Here is a 16,948-nt window from a genome sequence, read left to right on the forward strand (position 1 = left end):
CTCAGGTCCCCTGGGAGCCTCCTGGTTGTCTCTTAAAGTGGTACCCTCCTGGCCTCCTTCAGAAAGACCCCTGCGTGGCACCTCCCACCATCCTGCAGATACTCCCAAAACCACCTCCACTCCTGCCACTGGTTCATCAAGAAAATTGGGCTGGGATCTGGGGCAGGCCCAACGCTGCAGGATGAACAGTGCCAGGTGTCCGGCAGGAGACAGCAGACCTCCCAGGCTCACAGGTTTTCTGTCTTGTGGAATCGGGCTGAGCTGCCGTGCCCTGGGCAGGAGCCAGAGCAGCACGCACCCTGCAGCTGGCCCATCCCACAGCTAGCCTCCTCCCACTGAGCACTTGCAGCCTCCTGTATGCCCACCTGCACAGCGGCCTCCCCCAGGACAGACAGGAGGTTTTGTGAAATTTTAGTTTCATTGGCTGAGAATTGAACACTTACAGCATTGCCAGAAAGGCAAGAATAAGCCGTGTCTGTCACCATGGCCAGGACTGTCTGGGCCGCTGTCCACACCAATGCCTGAGCCCCTCCCACGCTGCAACCCAGTCCCAGAACCTCCCACACCCACATGCCCATGGGACAGCCCTCTGAAGGCGGTAAGGCTGGACAGGTCAGATGGTCCACATCACATAGAGCCCGGAATGCCAGGTTAAGGAAGAAAGCAGTTTTGACTGTACCTAAGAGAACCCCAACTTAAACAGGCACATATAATGGAGAAGTCCACCGAGCAGCTTCAGGCACAGCAGGATTCGAGGCCTTCCGACGAATCCCACTTTCCTGGTCCTTCATGGTGCCACAATGGCCCCAGTAGTGTCAGCATACATTCCGCCAGCTCGAGGACTCCAGGGGGAAAGAAAGCCTCCAAGTGCCACAAAAGTTCTGGGCTTGCAGTTGAGCACCCCGAATTTGGATCGGACCAATCCCTGAATCAATTTTTGTGGCCAGAAACAGGGGAATTAGGCTGATCATCCAGGCTCGTGAAAAACAATCTTTGTGGGGGGGTGCGGGGGGCAGAATCTAGAGGAGGTCTGCCCGAGTGGGGACCCCAGAGTAGAGAAGAGATGGGTTTTGCAGGAGAGTTGAGAGGCTGTTTGAGGAAGAAGAATAGAGGCTGTGCTGTGAGGAAGGGGGTACATGGCAGCACTCCCAGAAGTGACCACTGGATTCAAGCTGGCACGAAGTGGTGGTCGGGTGAGACTTTCCAGTCAGGAGCCTGGGACCAGCAGCTCCCACTCAGCTGCACCCCCCAACTCAGGTGTGCCCCCACTCAGGTCCCCACTGCTCCTTGCCATTGCAGGCAGGCATGCCACAGACGCTGAGTGCCTCCGACATGGTCACCCCAGGCAGCCTCAGCCCACCCCCCACCGAACCCACAGATGTCGAACAGGCTGGGCAGCCCCTCCTAGATGGAGCTCCATCCTCAGCCTCCCTGGAAACACTGATCCAGCATCTGGTGCCCACAGCCGACTACTACCCCGAGGTGGGTGACCCACCCAGCGGGCAGGAGAGTGGACTCTCCTCCACCAGGCATGGGAGGCAACAGGGCTGGGAGTGGCCTTGGGCCAGGGTGTAGGGCCGGCTGGGAGGCATGCCCCTCCCAGTCCCCTTCTGAGCCTGTGCCCTCTTGTGTGTCCCCTAGAAAGCCTATATCTTCACCTTCCTGCTGAGTTCTCGTCTCTTCATCGAGCCCCGGGAGCTCCTGGCCCGAGTCTGTCACCTGTGCATCGAACAGCAGCAGCTGGACAAGCCGGTGCTGGACAAGGTGAGGTGCAGGGCAGGCCAGGGGGCCTCAGAGTGTACCAGCACTCCCCTCCCATGCCCTCAAGTCATCAGCCTCTAGGGGAGGTAATGATTGTCCCTGTTTTCCTGACAAGGTGGCTACAGAGTATTTCCACCTTGTCTGAGGCCCAGAGCCAGAAGAAGCAGAACAGGACCTTTCACCTTCATGCAGATTTTCCAGTGCCCTACAGGAGCACTTGAGCTTACATTAAGCCCAGACTTGCGTATCCAAAGCCCGGTCAGTAGGACCCCTGCCATCTGTGGCCGGAAAGGACCTGCTGCCTCTGCTGGGTTTCCTTCCTCCAGCACATCTGCCCCATCTTCCCAGTCCTGGCCAGATCCTTAGGGCTGCATCTATTACACACACATCAGTCGGGCTCTACAGCTAGCAAGAGAAACCCAACTTCAACCCGCCAAAACCAAAGGGACTTAGCCGGCTCGTATACCTGCCCGATCTCAGGGACTGCTGGCTCCGGCCTTAAACCACAGCATTGCACCGTGGCCTGTCTCCCTCCCACCCTCTGCTGCCATTTCCCCGGGCTGGCCCCCCCCGGGCTGGCTGGTGTGCTGCCCTGCCGCCTCCACCGCACCAGGCTCACACACCACCCTTTCCACCCTTTCCAGTCACGTGGAAGCCTCAATCCCGTTTCTAAACAGATCCAGTGAGTCTCGTCATTGGCGTAGCCTCGGTCACGTGCCCATCTGTGAGCCAATCACTGTGCACGACGGAGTAAGCCGTGCTCTGATTGGTCAGCACAGACCTGGACCCACCCCTGGAGCAGGGCCCACTGCTCCTGAGACCCCCGGGCACCGAGAGAGTCACCAGGGAGGATGGAGACATCACCGCAGAACGGCAGCAGCAAGAGATAGCCCCGCCCAAAAATGTGTCCATCCTCCCTCCAGTCCCCGTAGGCGCAGGGCAGGATTGCACCACCCCCGCCCCCGTCCCTGGCACAGAAAGGGCACAAGGTTCTGCCTGCCCAGGCAGTCAGACCAGCAAGGACACGAAGTGAGGCCCACATGCCCGCCCAACACCCCTGACGAGCGTGCGCCCCTCGCTTGCTTGCAGGCCCGGGTCCGGAAGTTCGGCCCCAAACTGCTGCAGCTGTTGGCCGAGTGGACTGAGACCTTCCCAAGGGACTTCCAGGAGGAATCGACCATCGGGCACCTGAAGGACGTGGTCGGCCGCATCGCCCCCTGTGACGAGGTGGGCAGCCAGGCAGGGGTCTTGTCACCCTTTGGGCCCCTCCTGTCCCAGGCCTGTGCCTGTTCCCGTCCCCCACCCCAGGGCCCTCATCTCTCCACCCTGCACATCATGGCCCCTCTAAATCCAGCCCCTCTCTGACCCATCAAGGAATCAGGCACTGCCGAGCTGGGAGGGAATGCGGAGTCTCATGACCTCTCCCTGACTGCTCTCACCGATGGCATCAGATGCTGGATGAAGAAAGACGCATTCATGGGTTATTGGGGCCAGGAGGCCAGGCTGTTGGCCTCTGACCTACTAGATGGGGCTGGCAGAGCCCTGTCCTGGGCCTTGGCCATGCCCACTTTGCTCTCCCAGCTGTATTACTCTGTGGAGAGCACTGAATGGCCTCCAAGCCTCACTTCCCTTATGGGCGAAGGGAGCACAAAAATCTTTATCTCCCAGGATTATGGAGATAGATGTCTCCTGGTGTGTCTAGAAGGGGCAAGTTTATCAGCATCCTGGAATGCCACTGTGGGCAGCACTGGTGTAGCATTACCTGGAAGGGGGAAACGGGCAGGGGTGCATGTTGGTCGCCCTGGAAGGAAACTGAACCAGCTGGTAGCTGGTGACATGCCACAGAACGGGTCTGGACATGGCAGAAGAGCTATGTGTGAGACAAGGGAAAACTGCCAAGACAGGCTGGGCAACAGGAACCCAAACACCCACGGCCACACAGACATAACTCAGGCTCTGAGGAAAGCACCGATCAGGGCCACTTCACACACCAGGCAAGTGACTCAGAACTTAGCAGGCAAGTTCTGAGGCTCAGTGAGATGAGAGTGTTTCCACTTCCTCCTCCCCACACTTCTCCCCTCCTCCATTCTCTTCATCCCCTCCTCTTCCTCCTCTGAATCCCCTGATCCATCTCGAGATTGACACTTGGCTTAGGATGCAGCACAAAGCAGGGCCAGGGAACAGTTGACGATTGGATGAGTGGGGGAGGGGGAGAGTGGAAGCAGGGGATAGGGTGCTGGATGATTGGCTGGGAAGACATTTGGCTACTCTTATAGATGAATGTGGGAGAGAACAGGTGATTTTGTTATTGGATAGGCAGGTGGATGGATGCATGGGGTGAGTGGAAAGATCAATAGAAAGGAGAGAGAAATGTAGGAAGTGTGGACAGGTGGGTGGGCAGATGGTTGAACAGATGGAGGGGAAGGTGGATGGGTGGGTGGGTGGATGTTTGAATAGATGGAGGGGAAGGTGGGTGAGTGGGTGGGTGGATGTTTGAATAGATGGAGGGGAAGGTGGGTGAGTGGGTGGGTAGGTGGTTGAATAGATGGAGGGGAAGGTGGGTGGGTAGGTGGGTGGATGGTTGGTTTAGCAGATGGAGAGGAAGATGGGTGAGTGGGTGGGTGGATGTTTGAATAGATGGAGGGGAAGGTGGGTGAGTGGGTGGGTGGATGTTTGAATAGATGGAGGGGAAGGTGGATGGGTGGGTGGATGTTTGAATAGATGGAGGGGAAGGTGGGTGAGTGGGTGGATGGTTAAATAGATGGAGGGGAAGATAAATGAGTGGGTGGGTAGGTGTTTGAATAGATGGAGGGGAAGGTGGGTGGGGGGTGTTTGAATAGATGGAGGGGAAGGTGGGTGAGTGGGTGGGTGGATGTTTGAATAGATGGAGGGGAAGGTGGATGGGTGGGTGGATGTTTGAATAGATGGAGGGGAAGGTGGGTGGGGGGTGTTTGAATAGATGGAGGGGAAGGTGGGTGGGTGGGTGGGTGGATGTTTGAATAGATGGAGGGGAAGGTGGGTGAGTGGGTGGGTGGATGTTTGAATAGATGGAGGGGAAGGTGGGTGAGTGGGTGGGCACATGTTTGAATAGATGGAGAGGAGGGTGGGTGGGTGGGAAGGTGGATGTGTAAGGGAGTGAGTGTTAGAAAGGACGTAGCAAGGGTAGATGAGTGAACTGATGGTTCTGATGGGGGCTTCAGGGGTCACTGTAAAAAAAGAGAGGTAGGTGATAGCAGTTAGGTGAAGAGATGGGGACAGGTGGATGGGGATGGATGAGTGAAAGTGAATGGTGGCTGGACAGGTTAGTGAATGGATGTGTGAGTGGGCAATAAATGAGTGAGTGGGCACATGTTAGAAGGAAGGAAGGGTAGAGGAGTGAATTGGTGGATCTGGGGTGGGTCACTGTATAAAGGGGAAGGTGGGTGGTGGAACGTGGCTGGAGAAGAGGTGAGTGTGGGGATGGTGGGTGATGGGTGGATGATATGCAAGGGGGTGAGACCCCAGTCTCCTGATTTGTTCCCTTTGATCTCCAAGGGTCAGCAGTGAGGTTTTTCATATGACCAGGCAGGATGTGACCTGCCTGATGTTGGACCCATGCCTTGGTGGTGGGGCTGGAGGTAAGCCCTGGCCTGGTTCCCCTTGGGAAACCAGTAGCTCCTGTCCACTGGTGAACCCACAGGTCCGTCACCAGACCGTGTAGCGTGGACTGGAATGGGAGTTCCTCAGTCCCGACCCAGGCCCTGGCCAGGGGTGCTCCTCCACGTCTCTGGTGTCCTCATGCTGTCCTTCCACAAAAAAGCATACACTCCGAAGATGACTTTCTCTGGGCACTGCCTCTCCTCACTGGGTGCTGCTGTGGACTGTGGGGTGTTCCCCTCCCAGCGCAGAATGGTTTGGCGTGGAAGAGCCCTGGACCCAGCCTGAGCCCACCCAGATCCAGACTCAGAACCACAGCTGTGTGACCTCAGACAAGGTGCTTTGCCCTGCTGAGCCAGCTTCCTTATCGATAAAACAGCATAACTGTCCCCACCGCAGCTTTGCAGCGAGGAGTCCCTGAAGTCAGGTGCACTCTTGCTTCAGCCCTCAGTAAACGTGGGCTATAAGGAGAAGAGATGGTTCCCCAAATCAGGTGTATGAGCATTAATTAAGTTTTACAGAACTTTACTGTGAAATATCTCAAACATGCAAAAGTGAAGAAGGGTAGCCATGCACTCCTCTGTCCTCATCACCCGACTTCAACAATAATATTTTGCCGAACTAGTTTGTCCTGTTCCCTCAAACATTTTGCTTTGCCACAGTTAGCTGTAAGCAAACCAAAGACATAGGCTCTGCTTCCAAAATATTTCAGTATTATCCTTTTAAAAGATTTCTCACACAAGGGTGAAATAAAATGATAGAAAGTGCTGTGCACGAGATAATGAGGTGAGCACTGGTATTTTCAGAGCTGTGTGTCTTTGGGCAAATTATGTAATCTCTCTGTGCCCTAAATGTCTTTCTGTAAAAGGGAGGGTGATCATTCCTCCCTCACAGGGCTGTGAGAGAACAATGGAGCTGTATTAAAAACACAAAATTAGCCGGGTGTGGTGGTGCGCACCTATAATCCCAGCTGCAGAGGAAACGGCACAGGGCCGGGGCCTAGTGGGCTCCCTCTGGCTCCTCTGCCAGGGCTTCCTCCATCAGAGTGACAGTGAAAGATGGCACCTTCCTTTTTCTGCTGCCCGCTCTGGTGTTGTCACTGTGCTCCACACTGGCTCTCAGCAGCTGGAGCAGCCCTGGAGAGGGACTGAGGAGCCTGTTCTCCATGACTGTGGTTCTGAGGACTCCCGGGAAGCCTTCCCAGCATCGAGCCACCCTGTGCTGGGCAGGGGACCCAGGGGAGTGTCATGGCCAGCCCAGCCCTTGCGGGGCTCCTGGTAGATTGGATGCAGTAGTTAAAGCTCAGGGAGGCCAGTGCCAAGGCTGAAGGAGGCTGGAGGAACCAAGGAGGACCCAGAGGGTCACAGCCCCAAGTAGGGGAGAAAGGACAGGAGGACCCCAATACTCTGGCCATACCCACTGGGCCAGCCACAGAGGAGGCTGACTCAACAGGTAGCCTCTCCGAGGACTGGTCTTGCTTTTTTTTTGAGATGGAGTCTCTCTCTGTCACCCAGGCTAGAGTGCAGTGGCGTGATCTCGGCTCACTGCAACCTCCGTCTCCCGGTTCAAGCCATTCTCCTGCCTCATCCTCCTGAGTAGCTGGGATTACAGGCACGTACCACCATGCCTGGCTAATTTTTGTATTTTTAGTAGCGATGGTGTTCACCGTGTTGGTCAGGCTGGTCTTGAACTCCTGACATCATGATCCCCCCACCTCGGCCTCCCAAAGTGCTGGGATTACAGGCATGAGCCGTGGCACCCAGCCTGGTCTGCTTGCTCACACGGACTGTCTGCTGAATTGACCACCACCTTTGGAGACTCCCTCCATGGCAGAAGTGGCAGAAAGCTGACCCAGAGGACAAACCAATGGAGAGAGGAGAACCCCAGGAGCCTTATGAGCTCCTGTGTCAGCTTTCTGCCATTTTTGCCTGTCATATAGTAGGCAGGAGGACATCTGCCCTAGGCTGGATCAGGAGAGAGTCTCCAAGAACTTCAGAGAACAGGGTCCAGTGCTCATCTGGTCAGGGACGGGGGCTCCAGCTGTGAAATGCCCAATCCAAGAGAGCTTGGAGGCACCTGGAGAGCCGTGGCCACCACCCAGGCCACCCTTGGACGACTCCGCAATCACACCTGGCTCTATGCATGCAGCAGATGGCTTGGTGGAAACACATGGAGACGGAAGCTCCAGACCTCCCAGCCTCCCGGACATCCTCCCAGCTATGATCAGTGTGGAGAGAGGGCTTCAGCCCGAGGCTGGAGGGGCAGAGTGCCGTGCCGCCCCAGCATGCCTCATAAATGTGGGCCTCTATGGTGATAAGGGAACGCCTTGGCATTCTTGGTGATTTAGGTCTCTGGCCCTGCCCATATCTACCGGGGAGATCTCCGAGCCCCATCTACAAGTGTGTAGAAATCAGTGAGAAAATGAGAGGAAGCCAAGGAGTAGGGCAGATAGCATCCCCACATTCAGAGGGAGCATGGAAGAGTCAGAGAACAAACGTAAGCTGGAACTTAACCTCACTGGAAAAATCTAAACAAATTAGCAAGCAGGAAGGGATAATTATTTGGAATGAATATTGGTTCATTCAACAATAACAAATCGTCCTAAAGTATCTGCATTTTAAAAAATAAGGCAATCTCATGGCCCTGTGAAGGGGTCGGCACAGACACCCCGCAGCCTGGATTTTGGCATGGGCCTGCAGTCCGCCCTGACGCCCTGCTGGAGAGAAGCTCTGACTATCAGCTGGTGAAGGCCGTGTTTATCCACGCATTCAGCAGGCGCTCGTGGACACCTCCTGTGAGCCAGGTACTGCCCTTCGTTCAGGAAGGGCATGAAGCTTGTGGTTGGCCACGTGGAGCTTGTAGTCCAGGGAGACGAGATGCACGTGAACAGAATCATTTCCCCGTCAGCTCTAAAGCTGACTTGGCCCAGCACTTTGGGAGGCCGAGACGGGTAGATCACGGAGTCAGGAGTTTGAGACCAGCCTGACCAACATGGTGAAACTCTGTCTCTATTAAAAAAAAAAATTATAGTAGAACAATTTATAATCCTTTGGATATATACCCAGTAATGGGATTGCTGGGTCAAATGGAATTTCTATTTCTAGGTCCATGAGGAATCACCACACTGTCTTCCACAATGGCTGAACTAATTTACACTCCCTCCAACAGTGTAAAAGTGTTCCTATTTCTCCACATCCTCTCCAGCATCTGTTGTCTCCAGATTTTTTAATAATTGCCATTCTAACTGGCGTAAGATGGTATCTCAATGTAGTTTTGATTTGCATTTCTCTAATGACCAGTGATGATGAGCATTTTTTCATATGTTTGTTGGCCTCATGTATGTCTTCTTTTGTAAAGTGTCTGTTCATATCCTTCGCCCACTTTTGAATGGGCTTGTTTGTTTTTTTCTTGTAAATCTGTTTTAGTTCTTTGTAGATTCTGGATATCAGCCCTTTGTCAGATGGGTAGACTGCAAAAATTTTTGCCCATTCTGTTGGTTGCTAATTCACTCTAATGACTGTTTCTTTTGCTGTGCCGAAGCTGTGGAGTTGGATTAGGTCCCATTTGTCTATTTTGGCTTTTGTTGCCAATGCTTTTGGTGTTTCGGTCATGAAGTCCTTGCCTGTGCCTATGTCCTGAATTAGTCGGGCATGGTGGCGTGCACCTGTAATCCCAGCTACTCAGGAGGCTAAGGCAGGAGAATTGCTTGAACCCGGGAGGCAGAGGCTGCAGTGAGCCAAGATTGTGCCACTGCACTCCAGCCTGGGCGACAGAGCTAGACGCAGTCTCAAAAAAAAAAAAAAAACTGATTTGGGCAAGTGGTGTGGCAGAAGGACTCACGGCGCTGAGCACCAATGGCCTGTCTGGGGAAGTGGCACTTGAGCTTCGGTCCAGTGGATGAGAACATGCCAGAGGGAGAAAGTTGTCCAGTTCCTGCCGGGAACACAGGGAGGGTGGGAAGGAGGCAAAGGGGCAGAGGAGTGATCTGTGTCCAGAGCACAGAGAGGGAGCAAGGGCACATACAGGCCACTGAGCCTGACCAGAGCTGACCTCAGGGCCCCAGCATCACACCAGGTCCTTGTCTTTGCACAAGCCATGGAGGCATTTTCAGGAAGAGGGAAGCAGCAATCGGATTCGCATTTTGAACAGAACACTCTGGCTGCAGAGTGGAGAGAAACTGGCGTGGATACAGTGGGGCATTAAGGAGGCCAGAGAGATGACAGTGGCCTGGCCTACAGAGACAGGGGCGGAGATTCGCAGAAATAGAAGAAAATGAAATAGAGAAGGGTGGTGATGGCCTAGAGGGGTGTGAGGGAGAGGGCGGGATCAAGGTTGGCACAAAGCTTGTGTGCCTGGTGGCTGGTGCGCTGTCCACCAACACTGGAAATACCAGCTTCGGACAAGGAGAGCGTCACCCCAGGGCCCAGTCTGAGGCTCCCAAGAGCAGTCGGAGCCCCCAGATTAGCCAGCATGCATATGCCACACCTGCACACTCACTGCAGGCTCTGTGTGGCTCAAAATCACGTGAAGAAAAACCCCCTGTGACCTCTCAAATGACCTGACAATACTGACCGCCCGCCCCTTGTTGTTTCCCGGGGCCTCTAGGAGCACGCGGTTTGTCTAGTCAATGCTCGCATTGCTGGGGGCCAGGCTCTGGCTCCCACCACTGCCTCTGCCAATGCCCGGGCCAGCTCCTGGCATGTAGGGGGTTGCATCTCACTCTGGGTTAGACCAGAACCTTTGAGGACATGACGACGTTTCCCTTAACAAACCCAGCCAGTCTGATGGCACTTCCTTGGAAACAGGCGTTTCCAAGGGGGGAAATAATTAGCTTTTCCTTGAGGGTAAGAGAGGAGGTGTCCCTTGAGGGGTGGCCGTGGCCACTCATTCCTGTACCCAGCCCATGGCGTGGCCCAAAGCAAGAGCCTGTGCGTCTGAGCTGGCTGGTGGGGAGTGAGCACTTACTGCACACGCCCTGCGTGCCCAGAGCGGAGCTGGGCTCTCATAGCACAGAGAGGGCAACACAGACCTTGCAGCCCCGTGGAGCTGTCATTCTAGTGTGCGAGGAAATGAACCCAATTGTCTCAACCTTGGTCTTATCAAAGAAGTTGCATAGGGTGACCTGGACAGGTACTGCCGGGGGCAGAGGCCAGAACAGCACAGCTGGTTGGGGAAGGCTGAGCTGGGCCTGGGAGATAGCAGGGATCCCCATTAAAGCCAAGCAAAATGCCAGTCGTCTGTCCTGGGCAGGCCTATGCCATGTCTCCCTCCTCTCTCCCTTTCTCTGGCTTCCTGGCAGTGCCCACCCCACTGCCCCAGACAGCTGCACCAGACCTGGTCCCGTCACCCTCCCTGACCTATGCTCCTCGCAGCTCCCAACCACAGTCCTGCAGCCTTCACACCACCTGCCTTGCCTGGTGGCCCCAACCTGTCCGGGAGTGAGTCCTGTTTCAGGGTAGGGGCAGGTCCTGGCCCCTCTGCTGGTACCTGGTCTTTTCTCCAGAGACCCTAAGGAAAAGCCCCTCCCTTCAGAGCCCAGGAGGCTGCCTGCCTCCAGTGTGAGAGACACAGAGATGGGTGTTCAGGCCTGAGCGCCCCTCTTTCCACCCACCAGGCATACCGGAAGAGCATGCATCAGCTCCTACAGGCTCTGCACCAGAAGCTGGCGGCTCTACGCCAGGGGCCAGAAGGTCTGGTGGGTGCCGACAAGCCCATCTCCTACAGGACCAAGCCGCCAGCGTCCATCCACAGGGAGCTCCTTGGTGTCTGCAGCGACCCCTACACACTGGCCCAGCAGCTGACCCATGTGGAACTGGTGAGCGGGCCCAAGCCACCCTCCTCACCCGGGATTCAGCTCCCGGGGCAGGACCCACAGATGCACTGTGCCCTCCCTGGCTTCCCCAAGCAGCCCCATAAACTTGTGAAGGCGGTGCCCTGGCCTAGCCTCAAGCACACACTGGGCTGCTTGTGGATGAAGAGGCCAAGGGCCCACCCCAGAGAGAGGGAGGCTGCGGAGACTGCCGGGTGATGGCGCCCTCCCTGCTCTCCAGGCACTCTCAGCGCGCTCCCACGCACTAGCTCACGTCTCCATCACCCGGCCAGGCGGGCCCCGTACATGGAGGAAACTAAGGCCCAGAAAGGTGAAGTGATTTGCCCATGTCCCACAGCAGAAGGGACGGAGCCAGGGTTTGATTCTGACCCAGATGCCATGCTCCTGGCCACCAGGACCCCCAAAAAGGAAGCAGGCCACTTCAGCGACCCAGTGTGGAGCCTGGTTTCCCTGGGTGTCACGCTGCATACATTGCTCCACGTCCCCGTGAACTAGGAAAGGAGGGGCTGCCTCCTCCAGGGAAGGCCCTGAGTTCTGTGACAACCTAAACCAGGGTCTCCAAGCCCCAGTGAGGAGGGCAGTTGCAGAGTGACCGTTGTGAGGAGGACTGGGGGCAAGGGCCCCACAGTAGACACCTCCTCCCCATACCTCCCCTCTTTTACCCCTCTTCCCCCTCCCCTGCAGGAGAGGCTGCGGCACATCGGGCCTGAGGAGTTTGTCCAGGCCTTTGTGAACAAGGACCCTCTGGCCAGCACAAAGGTAGGAGGCTCTAACGGGCTGTCCCAAAAGTGACCCTCACCCAGTGACTGGCCACTCTTGGGGAGCCCGAGAGCATCCTCTGGGCGAGCGCTGGAGCGGCCCGAGTGGGACAGGTGGGTTCGGAGGGACCCTACCCACTGCGCCACGCCCCTCCAGCGGGGGTTGGGGGCGGACCGCGACAGCCGAGTCCAGGGAAAGCCTGGGGGCCTGGACGTGCGGGACGGGGGTCATCCACCCAGTGAGGGCGGAGGAGTGGACGGGGAACCAGGCCATGGGCCGCGCTGCTCGGATGAGCCGGGACCCCGGGCAGGAAGGAAGGTGGAGGGTCCCCCCGGCGCGCTCTGGCACCCGGAGCGTCCTCCCGGTGAGTTTCTGTGGGCGCCGGTGCCCTCCAGCGGCCACGCGGGGAAGCGCGAGTTGCTGCGCGCTGCCGGGACCCAGTAAGGGAACTCCTGGGGCCCGGGGCTCAGGACACGGCCCACACACCAGGATTTCCATCCAGCCCTTCTAGGAGCCCAAAGCAACGTGCCGGTGCCTCCAACGGGCTAAATGCAAGCGAGAATTGCAAACATGTTGGCTTCTGCCCTCAGACCTAATAAAACTACAGACTACATATGAGATTGCATTTTCACTTCTCAGATAGCAAAGATCACCTTGTAGGTCAGACACATTGTGGAAGGCGCCCTCCACATGGCTGCTGGGGTGAAGCTGGCACAGCCACTTTGGTGGGGAGATTGGCACTAGCATCAACGCTTTAAATGGATTTTCTTGACCCCAACTTTCCATATCTACTTGTACGCGAGCATGCACGGACGGAGGTATTTGGGTTAGACAATGTTTATTATGGCCAAACGCTGGGCGCAGATTGCCTTATCACCCATGGGCACGGGGTTGCAAACTGTGAAACGTCTATGACTAGAATGCTGCGCAGCTGGGAGAGGGAATAAGGCGGGCTGAAACAATCTCCCAGGCCTGCCCGTCCGGGCACTAGAGAAAAGGGTAGAGGGAAGAACAAAATAATAGGGTAACCAAAAAAATGTCTGTCTTGCATGTCTGGAAGCACTCTCTGGGAATTCTGAACAGTTGTGCTGGGAGGGAGGAGCGGGAGGCTATGGGGGGGAGATGCTCACGAGATTGTTGGGTTTGGGGCCATCTCCAAATATTACTTTTTTTGTGTAAAATACAACAAGATGACACATCGCATTGGTTTATCCCCCCTACTGCAGATGAACATTTGTGTTTCCAGCTTTTTGCTGTTATGAATATTCCCACTGTAGACATTCTTACGCCTGTGTCTGGGTATACACACAAGTGCGCCTTTTCTCTAGGAGGTCAGTTCTCAAAGAGCTCGGGATCCCTTTATACTCTTAACGATTATTAAGGACTCCAAGTAACTTTTGGTTCTATAGATTATATTTATCAATATTTATCCTATTAGCAATTAAGATTACGTTTTTGTTTGTTTGTTTTTTGAGACCGAGTCTCCCTCACTCTTGTCCTCCAGGCTGGAGTGCAGTGGCAATATCTCTGCTCACTGCAACCTCCACCTCCCGGGTTCAAGTGATTCTCCTGCCTCAGCATCCCGAGTAGCTGGGACTGCAGGTGTGTGCCACCACACACGGCTAATTTTTTTATTTTTATTAGAGGCAGGGTTTCTTCATGTTGACCAAGCTGGTTTCAAATTCCTGACCTCAAGTTATCCACCCACTTCAGCCTCACAAAGTTCTGGGATTACAGGCATGAGCCACCATGCCCGGCCCTATGATTAAATTTTTAAAATATTTATTCAAAAATAACAATAATAGCCAAGCAGTGGCCCATGCCTGTAGTCCCAGCTAGGAGGCCCAGATAGGGGGATTGCTTGAACCCAAGAGTTCAAGTCCAGCCTGGGCAACATAGATAGTGGGAACCCATCTCTCTAAAAACAAAACAATAAAAACCCATTACATGGTAACATAAATAACATATTTTATAAAAAATAATTCTTTTTTCACAATAGGAAATCACTGAGAAGAGTGGCATTGTTTTATAGTATTTTTTACAAATCTCCTTACTATTTGAATTAATAGGAGACAGCTGGATTCTTTTCTCTGCTTCTACATTCTATCTCTTGGCATAGTTTTTTGGTTGAAGAAAATCCAGCCTCACACTGACTGGTAGCTAGGAAAGAAAGGAGTATTTTACCACCTTTTCAGATAATTGTGAATATGCTTCTTTGATATCATACTAAAACTCAGCAAGTTATAGTTTTTAAGAATGAACTACAATGTGAAATCTGAAGAGATATCAGTGGACTTTCTGTACTCTGACACTGAAACCTATTGGTCCATCTTGCGTCTTGATGCATGATTTTGTGACATCATATGTTGGTCATGTGGGAAAATATATGTTCACTGTGTTAGGCAGATCTTCCAAATGTTGGCACATTTCACTGTACAACATTTTAGAAATCACATTATTATCACTCTTGCTCACATTGTTTAAGTCTGTGGAAGCTGTCAATCTCACAGAGGCAGATACATGGCTGACAAGTTCCCAGTTTTCTCTTGAAAGCCTTAATTTTATCATTGGCAACAAATATTGTCAATCATTCTCCTTTTTTTTATAACTAAGCCAAGAACTTCCAGTTTTAATTTTTTAAACAGCATTCAGCAAGAAAAACATTCAACTAAATTAAAAAGAATTAGATTGGATTAATTTGCAATAAAATAATCAACTTAAAATATCAGCCATTCCATTTAGGGCCAAAAGGCCAATAGTTCCTGTTTAAACAGCAGAATTACACAATTATTTTTACCTATATTTGATGGCACAAAAAAGTAAAAGTCTTACTACTTCAACTGCCACCCTCCCCTCCCCGCTCCAGACTAGAGTTCATACATATGCATCTTAGATCAGTACTCAGGCTTTTAAAAATTATCTTACATTTTGAAATATAATACAACTACTCTGGTAACAAGAATACTTTTAAAACAATTCTTAGAGAAAACAAATACCTTAGATAATTGTGTGACACAATATTCTGCTCAAAGAAACAGCAAAGATGAAAAATAATGTACAAGAATTATAGTCCCTTGTTTATAGAAATCATCCAAATAAAATATTTTCCCAAATTCCAACTGTTCTCCTTTAAATGACAGGTTCATTTTGTTCATTTTCAAGAAAATATCAGCCAAACACTGAAGTCTGAACTGCCATAGTATGTCTAGGGGTCCTTCTTTAGAGCAGAAATGGTACTCCAGGAAAACAGTGGCCAGTTCAGCTCACTAATGAATTAAGCGCTCTCCCTGAAAACAACCAGCACACGTTCTGTATGCAGCAGAAGGGCTTCGTATGCACAAACTGTTATGGCAGATAAAAGATGGAAAATCTCAAAGATCTAGACTGAATAAAAGTTAAAAGTTTTGCCTCATTCGGAACGTTCTTAAGTCACACACCCCTTTTTCTTCTACTGGGCAATTTTACCCACCATTGCTTTTGCACCATTCAGTGCAAATTTCAACACAGTGGAAAAGGCAACAGCATCATATTATTATGAAAATAGCCTTGCCTGTGGACCTCCTGAAAGAGTGCCAAGGACCCCCTGGAATCCAGGGACAACGTGTTAGGGACTGTTGCTCCTGGGAAGGGGAATTCCTGCGTCGCAGGGTCAGGATGCGGACGGCCTTGCCTGGTAATGCCAGGTGAAGTCACGCGTCAACACTCCCAGCAGGAAGTTATCCCAGGCCCTCATAAACACTTGAAATTGTCAGGCTTTAATTTTCGTCAAACTGTTAAATGGAGCATCTTTTCATGTATTTGGGGCATTCTTGTTTCCTTCTCTGTAAAATCCCTCTCTCTGACTTTTGCCCAGTTTTCAATCGGTGGCTTGTCTTCTTAAGGATTTTTACAAATTTATCATTTTTGTTTATTTTAAATGTGTACTAGATAACGATCCTAGGTCAGTGAAATGTGCTGCACATTTTCTTCTAGTTGGTTGCTGTTTTTCTTCCTCATTATGATGTCTTTTGACGAACAGGTATTTTTAAGCTTAACCTAGGAAAATTTACTAAATTTTCCTTTTTTTTTTTTTTTTTGGTGAGAGTAAGAGGTTAAGAAATCCTTCCCTATACCCCACCCAGGTTATAAAGATAGTCTTCTATGTTTCCTATGGAAGTTTTAAAGTTTTGTCCTTCACATTTTTATCTGAAATTCATTTTGTGTATATGGCTTAAGGTGAGATTCATTTTTGTTTTTTTCCAGACAAATAACCAATTGCTTCTGCACCACTGTTATATATTCCTTTACCCTCCAATGTGCCCTGACACATGTCACTTTCAGATGTCAGCTTTCCGTATACGTGTGAGTCTGTTCCTGGATGTTCGGTTCTGCCCCATTGGTCTATTTCTCTCTCTGTGTGTCAACACACTTTGCTTCAATCACTACAGTTTCATGATAAGTCTTATTTCTGCTGAAGCGAATCCCCCAGGTTCTTCTTTAGGAGTGTGGCTTGGCTATTCTTGGCCCTTTGCTTTTCTATTTAAGTTTTAGAGTTATTTGTCAATTTCTATGAAAAGTCCTATAGGGATTTTGTCAGAATATATTAAATATGGATCCATTTGGGAACAATTTGCATTTTCATGTAAGAATTTATATTTCATTACATCTGAGTCTGGCAATTCATAAAACTGGTATGTCCCTCCATTTCCTTAGGCCTAGTCTATAGTACCTCTCTAATGGCTAGTAATTTTCTCCATACAAGCCTTGTAAAGATTTTCTTAGGTTTATTTCCCTAGATACCGTATGTATATTTTTACTATTATATATAAAACAATCTCTTTGCACAGATTATTTTAAAATGTGTTTTTAGATTTCTGAATGTTTGAAAAGAATGCATTTCTCAAATAAATGAGCACAGGACTCCATATTTGTCCATCACCTCAAGTCTGTATTTGTCGTATTTCCTGTGTGCTCGTTGCTGGT

At 51.9% G+C, this 16,948-nt stretch overlaps 1 protein-coding gene across 3 annotated transcripts in view; it reads left to right on the forward strand.

Moving 5' to 3' along the window:
• Positions 1-16,948, forward strand: part of RASGEF1C (RasGEF domain family member 1C) — a 98,944-nt gene that overhangs the window by 60,668 nt on the left and 21,328 nt on the right. For 2 of the 3 annotated variants that reach the window (XM_064376614.1, XM_064376615.1), the window contains exons 2-6: positions 1,300-1,482; positions 1,642-1,764; positions 2,851-2,988; positions 11,012-11,212; positions 11,912-11,986. In XM_064376614.1, the coding sequence (XP_064232684.1) occupies positions 1,306-1,482; positions 1,642-1,764; positions 2,851-2,988; positions 11,012-11,212; positions 11,912-11,986 (714 nt within the window). In that variant the 5' untranslated portion in view covers positions 1,300-1,305. Of the gene's footprint in view, positions 1-1,073; positions 1,483-1,641; positions 1,765-2,850; positions 2,989-11,011; positions 11,213-11,911; positions 11,987-16,948 lie in introns of those variants that run through there. The other variant, XM_064376616.1, reaches the window with a different exon arrangement.

The sequence above is a fragment of the Aotus nancymaae genome, unplaced genomic scaffold (genome assembly GCF_030222135.1).
Source record: "Aotus nancymaae isolate 86718 unplaced genomic scaffold, 86718_ANA_hifiasm-v0.15.2.pri h1tg000015l_1, whole genome shotgun sequence".
In the NCBI taxonomy this organism is placed as follows: domain Eukaryota; kingdom Metazoa; phylum Chordata; class Mammalia; order Primates; family Aotidae; genus Aotus; species Aotus nancymaae.